Source organism: Ranitomeya variabilis, chromosome 4 (assembly GCF_051348905.1).
Source record: "Ranitomeya variabilis isolate aRanVar5 chromosome 4, aRanVar5.hap1, whole genome shotgun sequence".
NCBI lineage: Eukaryota > Metazoa > Chordata > Amphibia > Anura > Dendrobatidae > Ranitomeya > Ranitomeya variabilis.
This window is the reverse complement of record NC_135235.1, coordinates 488,602,421-488,620,872: the sequence shown is the minus strand read 5'-3', so window position 1 is coordinate 488,620,872 and position 18,452 is coordinate 488,602,421. Positions and strand designations below refer to the sequence as shown.

The following is an 18,452-nucleotide window of genomic DNA, read 5'->3' as shown; positions in this document are numbered from 1 at the left end:
TACGAGGTGTACAGAGCGGATTCGTGTGTGTACGAGGTGTACGGAGTGGACGCTAGCTGTATCGGATTGGAGCAGATATTGCTCCTTGCTCTGACACTGACTGGCACAGGAGACACGGAGAGGTCTTTATCAGTGGCGTATCACAGCTGCAGCGACGTGAGCAGTCAGCGGCACAGCTGGATGACATTCAGCGCCGCGGGAGTGGAAGCTGCCGGGTGCTGCGAGGGAGCACAGTGAAAGGTGTGTGTGTGTAGTGATGGAGAAGGCAGTGATGGGGGTGGGGTAACCATGTGTGGCCATTATACTGTACCCAGCATCACGTGGGGCCATTATACTGTACCCAGCATCGTGTGGGGCCATTATACTGTACAAAGCATCATGTGAGCCCATTATACTGTATGGACCATCACGTGGGGCCAGTATACTGTACGCAGCATCATGTGAGGGCCATTATACAGTATGGAGCATAACCTGGCCATTATACAGTATGGAGCATCATGTGGAGCCATTATACAGTATGGAACATCATGTGGGGCCAATATACAGTATGGAGCATCATGTGGGGCCATTAAACAGTATGGAGCATCATGTGGGGCGATTATACAGTATGGAGCACTGTGTGTCCATATTTTTTTGTTTATCATTATTTATCAAACATTGTGATCACCAGTGCTAAATGGGTGTGGTTGGGGCGTGACTAGTTGTGAAATGGGTGTGGTCAAAGGTGTGGCCCAAAATTTGCCACAGCGCGCTGTGCGCGCCACTAACTTTGTCCCTCTTTCCCTTCCTCAAAAGTTGGGAGGTATGACTACATGTCTCACAGTGGTAAATGCCCCATTTCATTGAAAATTAAGCCCTGGAGTTAGATTCTCAGGGAGATTACTATCCGGCCATAGAACTTAACAGCTCATTTTCATATTAAGAAAAATGTGAATTTCTCAGGAGCCATTCATCGTATTGCAGATATCAATGTATTATTTTATTCAGCTTCCTATGACTATATATAGGCTTAGGAGGTTGATTCTACTGACAGATTCCCTTTCAATTGATAAAAAGACCAGTCAGGGAAGTATAAATTATAAGTTAAAGTATGTTCACAGCGTTTCATTAATTTTTTGAAGCAAATCTGCTTCACAATCACACCAAAAATCACTTTAAATAATTCCCCTTAGTGATTTCAATGACAAATCCAAGTTGCTGTTCATACAGTTACTTTTCCCCCGCAAACTTTTCTAAACCTCACTGGTAAAAAAAAGGGAATTTTATGATACTATTTTGATGCAAAAACCCTGTGGAAAGTTGACAATGAAAAAAAAATCAGTATGAAAAAACGCTTAAAAAACTCAATAAAAAGATGCATAGTTTTTCAAGTGGATTTCTCTTGTCTGATAAAAAAAAACTTTGTGTAAGCATATTCCTAACAGTATGTGCACATGGCTTCTATTTTAGGCAAATAACGCTTGGAACCGGCTTGAAAAAGTGCTAAAAAAATGCCAAAAGAAAGGAAAATTTGCACAGCAAGGGTATGTGCAGACCTTCAGTATTTGCAGCCGAATAATCTACTGCAAATACTGATGTGTGAGCAGGAAAACCATTGTGTAAAATGCTCTCATTTTTTACTAGTTTTTGCGTTAGTTTTTTAATGCGTTTTTTTTCTGTCCATTAAAATGGATGAAAACCACAAGTTTAAGTAAATAAATTGCAGTAGTAAGGAATAACACTAGTAAGGGTTAACAAGATCATTCTGGGGTCATTCAGTTGTGGACTCTGCATTCTGAAAGCTTTGCATTGTCCCTTTTAACACTTGATTAAAGTGTTTTTACACATTGCTGGAAGTATGGATGGAAGCAGGAAATGTTCCTACAGGAAAAATAGGTCAGCATGTCATATAGATATACTGGGAGTGCAAGAAAGGGTGAGACAGAGAGAGAGAGACTGTGATGTTGGGGCTGGACTAAAAAATTGTAATGATAATCCATCATGTTCTAGTTGATGATCTGCTCATATTTGGCGCCTTACATCAGAGGTATACATCGGGACAGAGTCCAGGTCTATTCCGCCAACAAAAGGGTTCAATGTATGCCATAACATTAGTAAAAACATATACTAGAGATGAGCAGCTCTTTTGAAACTTCGCCAAATTTTCCCCCAAATTTCATTTGTGATGAATACAGGAAAGATATATATCTTGGTACCGTGTTAGCCAGTAGATAGAAAAATATTTAGAATTGAGAGTCCTCAGTGGTTGATACCTTTTAATGGCTAACTGAAAAGATGGTAACAAATTGCAAGCTTTCGAGACTGTTATGTTGTGCATAAATATGTGATTCTTCAGAATTTCTTTTAGTCTTTGCCTGATGAAGAGACCTGTGTAGTCTCGAAAGCTTGCAACTTGTTACCATCTTTTCAGTTAGCCATTAACCCCTTAGTGACGGAGCCAAATTTTTGAAATCTGACCAGTGTCACTTTATGTGGTAATAACTCTGCAACGCTTCAACAAATCCCAGTGATTTTGAGACTGTTTTTTCATGACACGTTATACTTTATGATAATGGAAAATTTAGGTCAATATGTTTTGTGTTTATTTATAAAAAGTATCAAAAATGTTAGAAAACTGTTAAAAAATTTGCACTTTTCTAAATTTGAATGATTATCCCTTTAATCCAGATAGTCATACCACAGCAAACCATTAATAAATAACATTTCCCACATGTCGGCTTTATATCAGCACCATTTGTAAAATGTTATTTTATTTTGTTAGCATTTTAGGAGTTTTAAAAATGTAGCATCAATTTTTCATATTTTCAAGGAAATTTACAAAATTTCTTTTTTTAAGGACTTATCCATGTTTAAAGTGACTTTACGGGTCCTATATATTGGAAACCTCCCAAACGTGATACCATTTTAAAAACAGCACCCCCTGACATATTGAAAACTGCTGTCAGTTAGTTTGTTAACCCTTCAGGTGCTTTACAGGAATTAATGCAAAGTGACATGACAGAAATGAAAATGTGTATTTTTACCACCTAAATGTCTTTAACTTCTGAACAGATTACTACAGCAGTCAGACTCTAAGGCCGCTATTTGGTCATGAATTGCCATGGCAAACATCAGGACCACAAAATCATGATCCGATGGCACCAATTTGGATAAAGAGGAAGCCCTCACACTCTGTTAACCATTTATAATGATGTAATCACTATTGACAGCAGCATCTAAGGGGTTAAACAGATTTGGACGGTGCAAACACTGATCTTGGCTGATACCGCAAGTTGTCAGCTATAGTGTACAACCGACAGCTGCTGGATTGTCACCTGTATGGGGAGGCTATTCTCTTATATCTCAGGTCAGTTAAAAGACGTATCGGCTGTTATTAAGGGGTTAAAAGGTATCAACCACTGAGGACTCTCAATTCTAAATATTTGTGATGAATAAATTTGTGCAAATTTCAATACTGCAAAACTTGTAATTTCTTGGAAAATACATGTGAGATAGAGAGAACCTGCTGATGGTAAGAGCTTACACTCTACAGGCAAGAGAGAAATGATGCTGCTGCCAAAAGAGCTTTCATTCTACAGAAGAGAGAGAGATGACGCTGCTGACCATAAGACCTTACACTCTACAGGCAACAGAGAGATGACGCTGCTGACCATAAGAGATTACACTCTACAGGCAACAGAAAGAGATGACGCTGCTGACCATAAGAGATTACACTCTACAGGCAACAGAAAGAGATGACGCTGATGACCATAAGAGATTACATTCTACAGAAGAGAGAGATGACGCTGCTGACCATAAGAGATTACACTCCACAGGCAACAGAAAGAGATGATGCTGCTGACCATAAGAGATTACACTCTACAGGCAACAGAGAGAGATGACGCTGCTGACCATAAGAGATTACATTCTACAGAAGAGATACATGATGCTGCTGACCATAAGAGATTACACTCTACCGCCAACAGAGAGAGATGACGCTGATGACCATAAGAGATTACATTCTACAGAAGAGAGAGATGACGCTGATGACCATAAGAGAGTACACTCTACAGGCAACAGAGAGAGATGACGCTGATGACCATAAGAGATTACATTCTACAGAAGAGAGAGATGACGCTGCTGACCATAAGAGATTACACTCTACCGGCAACAGAAAGAGATGACGCTGCTGACCATAAGAGCTTACACTCTACAGGCAACAGAGAGAGATGACGCTGTTGACCATAAGAGCTTACATTCTACAGAAGAGAGACAGATGATGCTGCTGACCATAAGAGATTACACTCTACCGCCAACAGAGAGATGACGCTGATGACCATAAGAGATTACATTCTACAGAAGAGAGACAGATGACGCTGCTGACCATAAGAGATTACACTCTACCGGCAACAGAGATAGATGACCCTGCTGACCATAAGATCTTACATTCTACAGAAGATAGACAGAAGACACTGCTTTCCATAAGAGATTACACTCTACCGGCAACAGAGAGAGATGACGCTGATGACCATAAGAGATTACATTCTACAGAAGTGTCAGGACTGAACATTTTTTATTACCTTTTGTGCATTACTGCCCTTTTCCAAGATGGCGTCTTTGGTCTCATGTGCACTGTGTCTTCCTGCTATAAAACTCCACCCCAGCCTTCAGTCTGTGCAAGAGTATTCTGCCTTGCAGCCAGCTCCTGACCTCTGGTGACTCTCTGGCTATACACCTGCTCCTGTGATCCTTTGTAGTGATCCTGCTACTCTGCTCTGAGTTCCGGCTGCATACACTAGTTTCCAGTAATCCTCCTTCATCTGCTGCTCGTGTTTACTTCCATCTGCATTTGCTGGACATGTAAGCTGTTGCTGCTCTGCAAAAACCTGAGACTATTACCCAGGCCTCCCTGGTTGTGCTAAGATATTATTTGAACTCCCTTATAAGCATATCTATCTGTGTTTGGACTAAGACAAGGACTTATTCGTGTCAAGTATCCTCAAGATTAACTGTGCTTCATAGACTTTCTGCGTGTTTGCATTTTCCTCTGAAGTTCCCTATAGACTGCTAAGCTGCGTTTAATATTTACACCAAGTGTTGTGGACTTGAGTTTCTCTCTGCACCTGTTTGAATCACCGTGTGATAATATAGACTTTACCACTTATGAAACTGTGTCCTGTAGTTGTCTTGTTCCACGCAAAGAGTCTCCTGAGTTATCCCCTATAATTATTACAAGAAGAGAGAGAGATGATGCTGTTGACCATAAGAGATTACACTCTACAGGCAACAGAGAGAGAAGACGCTGCTGACCATAAGAGATTACATTCTACAAAAGAGAGACAGATGATGATGCTACCCATAAGAGATTACACTCTACAGGCAACATAGAGAAATGACGCTGATGACCATAAGAGCTTATACTCTACAGGCAACAGGGAGAGATGACGCTGATGACCATAAGAGATTACATTTTACAGAAGAGAGAGCGAGATGACACTGATGACCATAAGAGATTACATTCTAGAGAAGAGAGACAGATGATGCTGCGGATCATAAGAGATTACACTCTACAGGCAACAGAGAGAGATGGCACTGCTGATCATAAGAGCTTACACTCTACAGAGAAGAGAGATGACGCTGCTGACCATAAGAGCTTACACTCTACAGAAGAGCGAGAGATGACGCTGCTGACCCTAAGAGCTTACTAGTACTGGGGGGTCTGCAATACCAAGACAGGTTATTACACTTGGGCTATTTAGTTTGGAAAAACGAAGGCCAAGGGGTGATCTTATTTTAATGTATAAATATGAGGGGACAGTACAAAGTCCTTTCTAATGATCTTTTTACTCGTACATCTGAGACGAGGACAAGGGGGCATCCTCTACGTCTGGAGGAAAGAAGGTTTAATCATAATAACAGACACAGATTCTTTACTGTAAGAGCAGTGAGACGATGGAACTCTCTGCCGTATGATGTTGTAATGAGTGATTCATTACTAAAATTGAAGAAGGCACTAGATGCCTTTCTTGAAAAGTATAATGTTACAGGTTATATACACTAGATTCCTTCATAGGGCGTTGATCCAGGGAACTAATCTGATTGCCGTATGTGGAGTCGGGAAGGAGTTTTTTCCCCAATGTGGAGATTACTGTTTGCCACATGGGTTTTTTTGCCTTCCTCTGGATCAACTTGTTAGGACAAGTTAGGTTAGGATATGGGTTGAACTAGATGGACTTAGTCTTCCTTCAACCTTAAATACCATGTTACTTACACTCTACAGACGAAAGAGAGGACCTCGCTGTTCATAAGAGCTTACACTCTACAGAAAAGAGAGAGTGAGGTCCCCATTAACCATATGAGCTTACACTCTACAGGAGAGACAGACTTACCTATGGACTCTGTAAAAGAAAAACGACACCTCTGTACAAACTGTTCTCTATGAGAACCGCTGATCTGTGATGGCCCAGGTACTTCTACCACTGTACAAGTGTGATAATACGTAAATGTCATCATAGCTGTAAGGCATTATGGGTAAACCCACATGGCAATGCAAAATTGCATTAGGTTGCTCTCTATTGCTTCAGCAGTGGGGCAGTTGGTACTGGGCAAGGTTTATTTTTGTGAACCGCAAATGAAATCTCAAAATGTTCGAATTCATGTGAAACTGCAAATTTCAGGAAATTCAATTCATACTTGATCCTCCGTGGGTTGATCTGCTTATGTCTAACATGTACATCAAGCTATACATTTATGTGGTGCCACATTGCATAGAAAAGAACAATATACTTTACTTTCCTGTTCAATAAGGAAAGAAGGGAATGCTAACAAGGCTAAGCGGACATGGATGAATGTTCAGTTTTGTATACAGCTAACAAGAAATGAATGGAGGCTAAGGCCTCTTTCACACTTCCTTTTTTACAATCAGTCACAATTCGTCAAAATGTTGAAAAGACAGATCCTGTGCGGATTGTAAAAAACTGAAGCACTGGATCCATTTTTTGACTGATCCGTCGAGGCAGTTGTTGCCAGAATTTAAGGCTATGTGCACACGTTTTGTATGCATCTTCACTGTGTTTTGTTTGCTGCGAAAACACATGCACAACACAACCCATGTTAAAAATAATTAAAAAAATAAAAAATTGTGATATTCTCACCTTCCGGTGTCCCCCGCAGGCTTCCCGATGCTCCCGGCAGCTCCCATTCCCAGTGATGCCTTGCGAGACAATGACCTGTGATGACGTACACAAAAAACGTTTTTATGTGCGTTGTCTCCGTCCGACGGACAGTGATTTTACTACGGATCCAGCGCACGATGGATGAAACGGAAGGCCATCTGTCACAATCCGTCTCTAATACAAGTCTATGAGAAAAACGGATCCAGCAGAAACATTTGCTGGATCCGTTTTTTTCACAAAACGACTGATTTTGACAGAAACAAAAAGATGGAAGTGTGAAAGAGGCCTAAGCAGTGCAGTTCTTACAGACAGACTGGTATTTCCTTGCATAGTAGAGAAACATCATGTAGAGTAATAACCTTCTAAAACTAAGATGCTTCTATATATACGTAGATGCAGTCCCTGCAGCATCAGACTAGGAGTCTTTGGGTCCACCAGAGGAATGATTCTAAGGGCCCTCCATCTATACAAAGGGTGCACATTCACTGACATTGGCATTGTGAGCTTTTTTTTGGAACAGATTCTGCTCCAAAATCCACTTGACACAAGCTTCCAGAACACTCTGAATTAGTTATCTATGCATTTCATCCTTGGTGTTGTGTTCTTGACCTCTTTTTTCCCACATGGAGTAAGAAGTTACATATCAATTCTTATTAAAGTGTTTCTGCTTGAAATAACATTCCAAACTTGACTTCTGAATCGATTTTACCATATACAAAAACCTTAGCTTCTTGAAGATTTTTTTTGTGTGGATTGTTCAGGCTAAAAAATTCATGAAAAAAAGACTGTAAACATACCCTTCCCTAGGATTGAGGCAAGTGTTTGGCTCCAAAGTCAGCTGTGAGGAGGGTTGTCTTCTGCTAGACCTTAGGGGCTTGTTCTTGTCTCAAAGTCTGGGCTCCAAGAAGGACCATGGGAACTTTTATAGGAAGTCTCACTTTGAGTATCTTAAAGAAAAATCACAGATTTCTATTTTTGAGAAAGAACATTAGGAAGATAATGTGTAAGGTGCCATTACATCAAAGTTCATACATATGTTTTGCACCCTAAAATATTGGCCATGCCACTAAAACAACTCCACTCTAATGCCCTTGAGCACATAACAGAGTCAACCACAATTCCCCATAAATGACCACTCTGGTGTCCCACGACAGAAACACCCACAATGCCCCCATAATAGTGACTGCCTCAAGAAATTAATACATTAATTCATTTTGATATTGTTTATAAACTGAGAAATTTCACCAAAATGCTATGTTAAATGGTATGTCCAGGACTAAATATGACATGTCTACTTTATTCCAAAAACAGCATCACATCTTTCCAAGGGTTATGTCTAATATTGAAGTCAGGTGTAGTGTTGTTTTTTGGGAAAAAAGCATAGCTAATCCTGACAACCACTCTAAGAAGGACCTGTCACTTGCCATGAGAATTACTTTTTTATTTGGTGTAAATGTTACTGTTCTCCTGAATGTGGAGTTGTTTTTCTTTTGTTTCTGCTCCACTCCAATCCTGAGATGTGACCCCTTTTTCTTTAGCCTTTTTTAGCTGAGTGGGTGTAGTCCTTATTTTTTCTGAGGACCACAGTTTTCTTGAGGACCACGTCCACTTGCCCAAAATACTAGATATATACAGGAAAGATGGGGCCATATCTTAGGAATAGCTAGGTGCAGGAACAAAAAATAAGCCATGCCAGATTCATGAGAATGGGCATTTATACACAGTAAAAAGTTGGTCCTCTATCTGAGGGGTGAGTAGGGTAGAGCTGATAGGAACATGCGCCATGTTAACATGCAATGATATGGGGCCAATATTGCTGACACTGTTATATTGATAGTTGGTAGGTAGCTACAGTATATGGCTCTCTGTGTCCTACCCTAATTTCTAATGTACTGGGCACTGAGATCGATTTTCCAGGACACTACAAATGCTTTTGCTATATTTTTTATGCATTGATCCCTTTTAGCCCATTTTAACCCTTACATTTGTCACAATTTTGGACTACAAGGTGGAAGACCCTAATAACATCTGAAAACTAATCCACTGGATTTGAACCCCCTGTAAGGGGTGAGACCATAGTGAACTAATGATCCTGACATTTTGAGAGGTCAGTTGCTCTTAAATGGCAATGGCATGCTCAGGACGCGAGTCGCTGTGCCGAGCCGCCTGTCATACAGAACGTGACGGGAGATCTGCAGTGTAAGTGGTTTGTCCATGTAAGCGCCATTGTGCTCTGATACTTGTGACATGCCTAATGAGCGTCAGCTAGAATCAAGGCCACTGTAAATCTGGGCATACTATGTTTCTTTGTGCCGTTAGTGTCTTAAATATTAATGATGCTCTTAAATATTAATAAAGAAAAATGCTTTCATATCAAATAGCTGTAATTTGCTCTGCATTTTTCAGAGGGGTAGTTAGAGCCTTTTAAGTACTTTGCATACAAGGATAAATTTAGCATAGGCACTGCCCTGGGCTTTGTGTACAAATCCTCTACTTATTATTTTAAGAGGAATATTAAATGGTTAAAAAACTAATTCTATATATAACAACATAGTATCACAACATTTTTTTCCATTTGACCATAGTCCCATTCTTGTCCATGGGCCATGTCTAATATTGCAGATTTTCTTTAGTCAAGTAAATGTCTATAACCTAGAATAAAAACAGGAACTATAGGCACACTGCAGTAAATAAATATGGTAGTAACACCTATAAAAAGCTTAGGGTACTTAGTTGACATTTTGTTGATCAAAACAGCATAAAAACCACACTACCGTGACAAGGTGTACCCAATCAGGACGGCCCCTAACTTCAGTGACTCACCTCAGTAGTGTGCCATCCAGGCATATTACACTTATACTAGAAGGGGTGCTGGCTCTCGTTTTTGGTCTTGCTTCCATTTTTTGTGCTCAGTACTTTTGCGGGTGTGGCCGCCCCCTTGGGCTTTGTACCTTATCTACTTCGCTTTCCAGAGGTAGGTTTTATACACAGCCAGACGCTGTTCCTTCTCTGCCTCGGTCTATTCTGAGTCCTGGATAGCACATAGTGACGTGAGTTACCAGAATTAGGGACCATGCTGATTGGGTACACCTTGTCGCGGTAGGATGACTTTTACTCTTTTTTTAATCAAACAAATGTCAACTAAGTACCCTATGCTCCAACAATAGTGATTCAGCATAGTTTTCAAAAAATATTTTTTTCTAAAAATTCACCCTGTGGTTTGCCGGAATATAGTGGAGCTCTTCTCTATAAGGATCAAACATTAATTGCAGATAGAAAAAAAAGCGTAACAACAATCCTTTATTCTTGTTCAAAAGACGTAGATGTGGCATGCGGGTGGTTGAAAGGGCTGTGAAGGTCTTCATGTCCCTCAGAATACCCTGCACGCCACGTCAATGTCTTTTGAACAAGAATAGGATTGTTTTCACGGATTGGTGAGTGCCGCTTTTTCTTTTTCTATCTGTAAGTGCCCTATGTTATTTTCATGTGCTTATACTATTTCTTTCCTTACTGCAGTGTGCCTGCACATTATGTTTTTATTATCTAATATATAATTGCCTAGAATACTACTTCCTGCAATTTGTGCCAACTTCCGTGGCTTTGTCCGGAGCTAATGTCCGGAGATAATGTCCGGAGCTAATGTCCGGAGCTAATGTCCGGAGCTAATGTCCGGAGCTAAGTGACGTCACCAGTGTCCTACACCCAGGCAGAGCACAGGGGCCCCAGGCAGCATATGGGGCCCCAGGCAGAGCACAGTGGCCCCAGGCAGAGCACAGGGGCCCCAGGCAGCATATGGGGCCCCAGGCAGAGCACAGTGGTCCCAGGCAGAGCACAGGGGCCCCAGGCAGCCTATGGGGCCCCAGGCAGAGCACAGTGGCCCCAGGCAGAGCACAGGGGCCCCAGGCAGCATATGGGGCCCCAGGCAGAGCACAGTGGCCCCAGGCAGAGCACAGTGGCCCCAGGCAGAGCACAGGGGCCCCAGGCAGAACATGGGGCCCCAGGCAGAGCACAGGGGCCCCAGGCAGAGCACAGGGGCCCCAGGCAGCATATGGGGCCCCAGGCAGAGCACAGGGGCCCCAGGCAGCATATGGGGCCCCAGGCAGAGCACAGTGGCCCCAGGCAGAGCACACACCAAATCGGAGGACGAGGGGCCCCGCCAACCAAATCGGAGGCCGAGGGGCCCCGCCAACCAAATCGGAGGCCGAGGAGCCCCGCCCACCAAATCGAAGGCCGAGCGGCCCCGCCCACCAAAGCGGAGGCCGAGGGGCCCGGCCCCGCCCACCAAAGCGGAGGCCGAGGGGCCCCGACCACCACATCGGAGGCCGAGGGGCCCCGCCCACCAAATCGGAGGCCGAGGGTCCCCGCCCACCAAATCGGAGGCCGAGGGTCCCCGCCCACCAAATTGGAGGCCGAGGGGCCCCACCAACCAAATCGGAGGCCGAGGAGCCCCGCCCACCAAATCGAAGGTCGAGGGGCCCCGCCCACGAAAGCGGAGGCCGAGGGTCCCCGCACACCAAATCGGAGGCAGAGGGACCCCGCCCACCAAATCGGAGGCTGAGGGGCCCCGCCCACCAAAGCGGAGGCCGAGGGTCCCCGACCACCAAATCGGAGGCCAAGGGTCCCCGCCCACCAAATCGGAGGCCGAGGGTCCCCGCCCACCAAATCGGAGGCCGAGGGTCCCCGCCCACCAAATCGGAGGCCGAGAGTCCCCGCCCACCAAATCGGAGGCCGAGGGGCCCCGCCAACCAAATCGGAGGCCGAGGGGCTTCGCCAACCAAATCGGAGGCCGAGGAGCCCCGCCCACCAAATCGAAGGCCGAGCGGCCCCGTCCACCAAAGCGGAGGCCGAGGGGCCTGGCCCCGCCCACCAAAGCGGAGGCCGAGGGGCCCCGCCCACCACATCGGAGGCCGAGGGGCCCCGCCCACCAAATCGGAGGCCGAGGGTCCCCGCCCACCAAATCGGAGGCCGAGGGTCCCCGCCCACCAAATCGGAGGCCGAGGGTCCCCGCCCACCAAATTGGAGGCCGAGGGTCCCCGCCCACCAAATCGGAGGCCGAGGGTCCCCGCCCACCAAATCGGAGGCCGAGGGGCCCCGCCCACCAAATCGGAGGCCGAGGGGCCCCGCCCACCAAATCGGAGGCCGAGGGTCCCCGCCCACCAAATCGGAGGCCGAGGGGCCCCGCCAACCAAATCGGAGGCCGAGGGGCCCCGCCCACCAAATCGGAGGCCGAGGGTCCCCGCCCACCAAATCAGAGGCCGAGAGTCCCCGCCCACCAAATCGGAGGATAAGGGGCCCCGCCAACCAAATCGGAGGCCGAGGGGCCCCGCCAACCAAATCGGAGGCCGAGGGGCCCCGCCAACCAAATCGGAGGCCGAGGAGCCCCGCCCAACAAATCGAAGGCCGAGCGGCCCCGCCCACCAAAGCGGAGGCCGAGGGGCCTGGCCCCGCCCACCAAAGCGGAGGCCGAGGGGCCCCGACCACCACATCGGAGGCCGAGGGGCCCCGCCCACCAAATCGGAGGCCGAGGAGCCCCGCCCACCAAATCAAATGTCGAGGGGCCCCGCCCACGAAAGCGGAGGCCGAGGGTCCCCGCACACCAAATCGGAGGCAGAGGGACCCCGCCCACCAAATCGGAGGCCGAGGGGCCCCGCCCGCCAAAGCGGAGGCCGAGGGTCCCCGACCACCAAATCGGAGGCCGAGGGTCCTTGCCCACCAAATCGGAGGCCGAGGGTCCCCACCCACCAAATCGGAGGGTCCCCGCCCACCAAATCGGAGGCCGAGGGTCCCCGCCCACCAAATCGGAGGCCGAGGGTCCCCGCCCACCAAATCGGAGGCCGAGGGGCCCCGCCCACCAAATCGGAGGCCGGGGGTCCCCGCCCACCAAATCGGAGGCCGAGGGGCCCCGCCCACCACATCGGAGGCCGATGGGCCCCGCCCACCAAATCGGAGGCCGAGGGTCCCCGCCCACCAAATCGGAGGCCGATGGGCCCCACCCACCAAATCGGAGGCCGAGGGTCCCCGCCCACCAAATCGGAGGCCGAGGGTCCCCGCCCACCAAATCGGAGGCCGAGGGTCCCCGCCCACCAAATCGGAGGGCGAGGGTCCACACCAACCAAATCGGAGGCCGAGGGGCCCCGCCCACCAAATCGAAGGCCGAGGGGCCCCGCCCACCAAAGCGGAGGCCGAGGGTCCCCGCACACCCAATCGGAGGCAGAGGGACCCCGCCCACCAAATCGGAGGCCGAGGGGCCCCGCCCACCAAATCGGAGGCCGAGGGTCCCCGACCACCAAATCGGAGGCCGAGGGTCCCCGCCCACCAAATCGGAGGCCGAGGGTCCCCGCCCACCAAATCGGAGGCCGAGGGGCCCCGCCCACCAAAGCGGAGGCCGAGGGTCCCCGACCACCAAATCGGAGGCCGAGGGTCCCTGCCCACCAAATCGGAGGCCGAGGGTCCCCGCCCACCAAATCGGAGGCCGAGGGTCCCCGCCCACCAAATCGGAGGCCGAGAGTCCCCGCCCACCAAATCGGAGGCCGAGGGGCCCCGCCAACCAAATCGGAGGCCGAGGGGCCCCGCCAACCAAATCGGAGGCCGAGGAGCCCCGCCCACCAAATCGAAGGCCGAGCGGCCCCGCCCACCAAAGCGGAGGCCGAGGGGCCCGGCCTCGCCCACCAAAGCGGAGGCCGAGGGGCCCCGCCCACCACATCAGAGGCCGAGGGGCCCCGCCCACCAAATCGGAGGCCGAGGGTCCCCACCCACCAAATCGGAGGCCGAGGGTCCCCGCCACCAAATCGGAGGCCGATGGTCCCCGCCCACCAAATTGGAGGCTGAGGGTCCCCACCCACCAAATCGGAGGCCGAGGGTCCCCGCCCACCAAATCGGAGGCCGAGGGTCCCCACCCACCAAATCGGAGGCCGAGGGTCCCCGCCCACCAAATCGGAGGCCGAGAGTCCCCGCCCACCAAATCGGAGGCCGAGGGGCCCCGCCAACCAAATCGGAGGCCGAGGGGCCCCGCCAACCAAATCGGAGGCCGAGGAGCCCCGCCCACCAAATCGAAGGCCGAGCGGCCCCGCCCACCAAAGCGGAGGCCGAGGGGCCCGGCCTCGCCCACCAAAGCGGAGGCCGAGGGGCCCCGCCCACCACATCAGAGGCCGAGGGGCCCCGCCCACCAAATCGGAGGCCGAGGGTCCCCACCCACCAAATCGGAGGCCGAGGGTCCCCGCCACCAAATCGGAGGCCGATGGTCCCCGCCCACCAAATTGGAGGCTGAGGGTCCCCACCCACCAAATCGGAGGCCGAGGGTCCCCGCCCACCAAATCGGAGGACGAGGGGCCCCACCTGTGAAAATTTTACTGTGAAAATACCTGATGGGCACAAAAGTATGCGCCAGTATGGGTACTAAGAGCTTTTCCACATAATAATGAAATATTTTAAAATGTCATAGAACATACCAATATACATAGTTATTGATACATATTATTTATTATTTACATTATTGTTCTTAAGCAAAGAACCGTTGTTGTGGCATTTGCCACAACACGCAAAGTTGTTGTCTGATGTCTTTCATCACTCCCCTCATAAGCATGTTCATGGATCCTGTGTAACTGTACCTTAAATAACAAGAATTGTCAAGAGCTGGTGAGTGCAGCCATTTTTTGTTCTTTCTTACTATTATTTATTAATTGTATTATTCTTACATTTGAATAAATAAAGTATATATGGATTCTAGACTCCCGATTCTTTAGAATCAGGCTGCCATCTAGTAGGTTATATTTGTTTAGTGGCCACAGTGTAGATGTGCACCTACATATTGCACTTATCCTAACAGGTATGCTAACCCTTGTTCCCTTGTTTTCTCTTTTTGCAAGTGAGTGTGGCAGTATTGCAACACTAATTACAGCAGCACCTTGACAGAAGAGGCACTGTTTCAGGAAAAAATAGCAGACGTTTTTCTGTAATCCCGACCAACGCCCTCAGAATATAGTCATGCTCATAAACCTCTCCTTTGCCATAAACCTCTCCTTTCAATTGTCATAAAATCTAGCTATAATTTGGTGTCATGGTAAAAGGTTTGTCAGCTTTGTACAAACTCTATTTCTTAGAAAAGTACCTGGTAATTAATTACGGTACTCACATTCTATGCCACCGCCGGAAGCCCCCGATGTAATCTGTAGGAGAACCTATCAAGAAAGTACCCTGCAGCGCCACCACAGAGGAAATGAGACATTGCATGACACCTCCCGTTGTTAGTAGTAGACCCTGAAACATTTTTGAATAAGAGTTTTCTAAAGGGGAATCTCCTTTATTAGGAAATTGCGGAGTCCCATATGAACAATATGTGCGTCAGATGTTGCTGTATATGCACGGATCGGGCTCAGGAGCTGTACCTGCTCAATCTAAGGCAAGTGCTTGGTGTATTGTATGGCTGACTCTGCCTGGAACTTTCTCGATTGGAGGGGCTAAAAAAAATTTAAAAAACTGATTTAAAGCATATCATAATATAAAAATGTAAATCAGCTCCCTTCTTTCAATATGCTAAATATAAGGGTGACATTCAAAACTACAACTCATGCTGCGAAAAAAAAATAGTTCTAATACTGATATGTCGACTGTTGGAAAAAATTCTCTTGGTTGAAGGGGAGGAAAAAACAAAAGCAAAAAATGAAAAGTCGTTACGACAGTAAGGGGTACAATAATTCCTCACTTTAATGTTTAATAAGTGCTGCCTTTACCTGTAGTGATTTCTTATTGAAGTTGTTCCCTAATTTATGACATATTATGGCTCTGAAGGTGGAGATCTGCTGGCTTGTGCAACACTTTTAATTTTACCTAATGTGCCCTGGGCAACTTTGCCCAACGTGCCCAGTGACACATGAGAGATACACATCTGACTTACTAAATGGGCTGCATTATGTAAGAAGTGTATAGAGTGGTAATGTGGCATTTTGTAATTCTCTTTTTGCAGGTGGCCGGGAAAATAAGATGCCGATTCTCATCTCTAAGATATTCAAGGGCCTGGCTGCTGACTTGACAGGTGCTCTTTACGTGGGTGATGCAATCCTGTCAGTGAATGGAGCAGACTTATCTGAAGCCACCCATGATGACGCGGTACAGGCTCTGAAGAAGACTGGCAAAGAGGTGGTGCTGGAAGGTAACCTTCTCTGTTCTATGGGCCAAGAGCAAAGGGTTCTGGGAATAATGATGGATGGGGCTAATGGGTGGAGTGCAATGAAGAGTTTTATAGTGCTAGCCGGATATTTAAAGCGGTGTGAGAATTGGATATTTGGTTGTAGTTTTGCTCTCCCCCACTGCTAGGCTGTGGCCAGGAATTCCTCCTGCCTCTGATGATTCCCTCACAGCTGCTAAGGGAACTTGTACATTCCAGGGATGATGGGAGGAGAACGTGGGAGGCCTCGAACTGAAAAGCAAAGTGCTGCGCCCGAAAATCACACATGATCAGAAGGATCAACAAGTCTAAATGATTATAGGTGATGTTTTCCTGCATAATTTGACAAAATTTCAGTTTCGCAAAGGTTGTCTATGTTTTTTTTGCAATTTGACTCATGAGAAAACAACAAAATGGTTTCTTGGGTTATTTTACTGTATTAAAAAGGAAGGAGGTAAAGAAATAAAACAGAATACTTCCCTTTCCGCGAACCTCACCTTGTCCATGCAGCTCCCAATCCAGTCCAGTCTTTGCTCACTGTCTGCTGTGCTTCTTCACGCCTCAGGGCCATTCCGGGCTTTGGCTCCTCTGGTGCCCTGGTCTCGCAAGTCACGATGTCATGACGTTGGAAGGCCTTGAGGCGCCAAAAATCTGACAGAACCTGACCTGTGAAGAAGACTGGTGGCCAGTGAGACCAGACTGAAACGACCAAGCAGAGAGCTATGGGGACGAGATGACTATCCATTTTTCCTTCAGTATATTTTTTTATATGGGGGCTTTTCCATCAACTAGCCACACATTACCCCACATACAGGAACTATACTGGCACAAATGCTCCCAAATACTCCGGCTGCGTTTCCTTTAGACAATTAATCAGGGGAGTTGTTCATTGGTGGCATTAGGGTCAGGTGGCTGTAAATTCTGCTATGCCTAGTAAACCCACCTTTCTACTTAAATAATGGCCAGCATCTGGGTGCCGTTACCCCATTATAATGCGGCCATGTTTATGATGTTTCTGATTTCCAAATCCCCAGTCGGTGTACAGTCATCAGTAAATTGTAGTTGAGAGTGACTACAAAGGGCATCCTTCTCAGGGCACCCCGACACGTTCATGCAGTATGCACACGGCCCATTGACTTTAATTAGCCCCATGCAATACTACAATTCCCCTGTAGTGTCACCAGGAGAAAAGAGCACTTGTTAACCAGTTTTACCACGGATTATAGATGATGATTGGTCATCACATAAGCAGGACCTGAGATGTTCTTATTTTTAGAGACACTGAAGTGGTCAATCAGTGGCCAATCAGTTTACATTTCTGGAACCTATTTGTGTTTTTTTTTCCAAATGCCCTATTAAAGGGAATCTGTCACCAGGTATTTACCACCTAATCTGAGAGGAACATCATATAGAGACAGAGACTGTGATTCCAGCAATGTCTCACTCACAGGGCTGTTTGATCACAGTTTTATCAGCAGGAGATTATCACTAGAGGACTAATAAATCTGATGTAATGTAGTCCTCCATATTTGTAAGCACTGTATAACACTGCCCCACCACTGATTGGAAGCTTTCTGCCTATGCATAGTGTACACAGAAAAGCTGCCAATCAGTGGTGTGAGTGGAGTTATACAGAGATCAGCATTTAGAGAGCTGCTATATCTACAGCAGTTAATGCAGTGATTTAATCAAACCTACAGCAAACAAAACAGTAAGTGATACATTTCTGGAATAAGGGTCTGTGTCCCTACATCAGGCTGCTCTCAGATGGAAAAACCTGGTGATAGATTCCCTTTAATACGACATCAAGTGATAAAGAAAAGCTGCTACCAAGGCTTCTTGTGTCTCTTCCACCCACATCACCCTGAGTAATTAGGCTGGTTTCTATGGCCGCATGTCCTAACATCCCCATATCCCAGGCTCTACGTGTAATGCAGTAGACCCCAAAGCAGAACTTTATACTTGTTTTATAGAAACTTGCTTTCCCCGTAACATAGGTTAACTTACAACTGTATCCCCAAATTCAGGGGGAAAGAACCCAGGGTCAGAATCCATAGACCATGAGCTGTCTCACTGTACTTTTATCCATTAACATTTACAACCATGCACATATCTATCAGGAGGGGGAGGCAGAA

The 18,452-nt window shown here is 46.9% G+C and overlaps 1 protein-coding gene across 1 annotated transcript in view; it reads left to right on the top strand.

The window, feature by feature from the left end:
• Window positions 1–18,452, top strand: part of SNTA1 (syntrophin alpha 1) — a 78,961-nt gene that overhangs the window by 16,321 nt on the left and 44,188 nt on the right. The window contains exon 2 of the mRNA XM_077251950.1: window positions 16,117–16,302. Within this exon, the coding sequence (XP_077108065.1) occupies window positions 16,117–16,302 (186 nt within the window). The remainder of the gene's footprint in view (window positions 1–16,116; window positions 16,303–18,452) is intronic.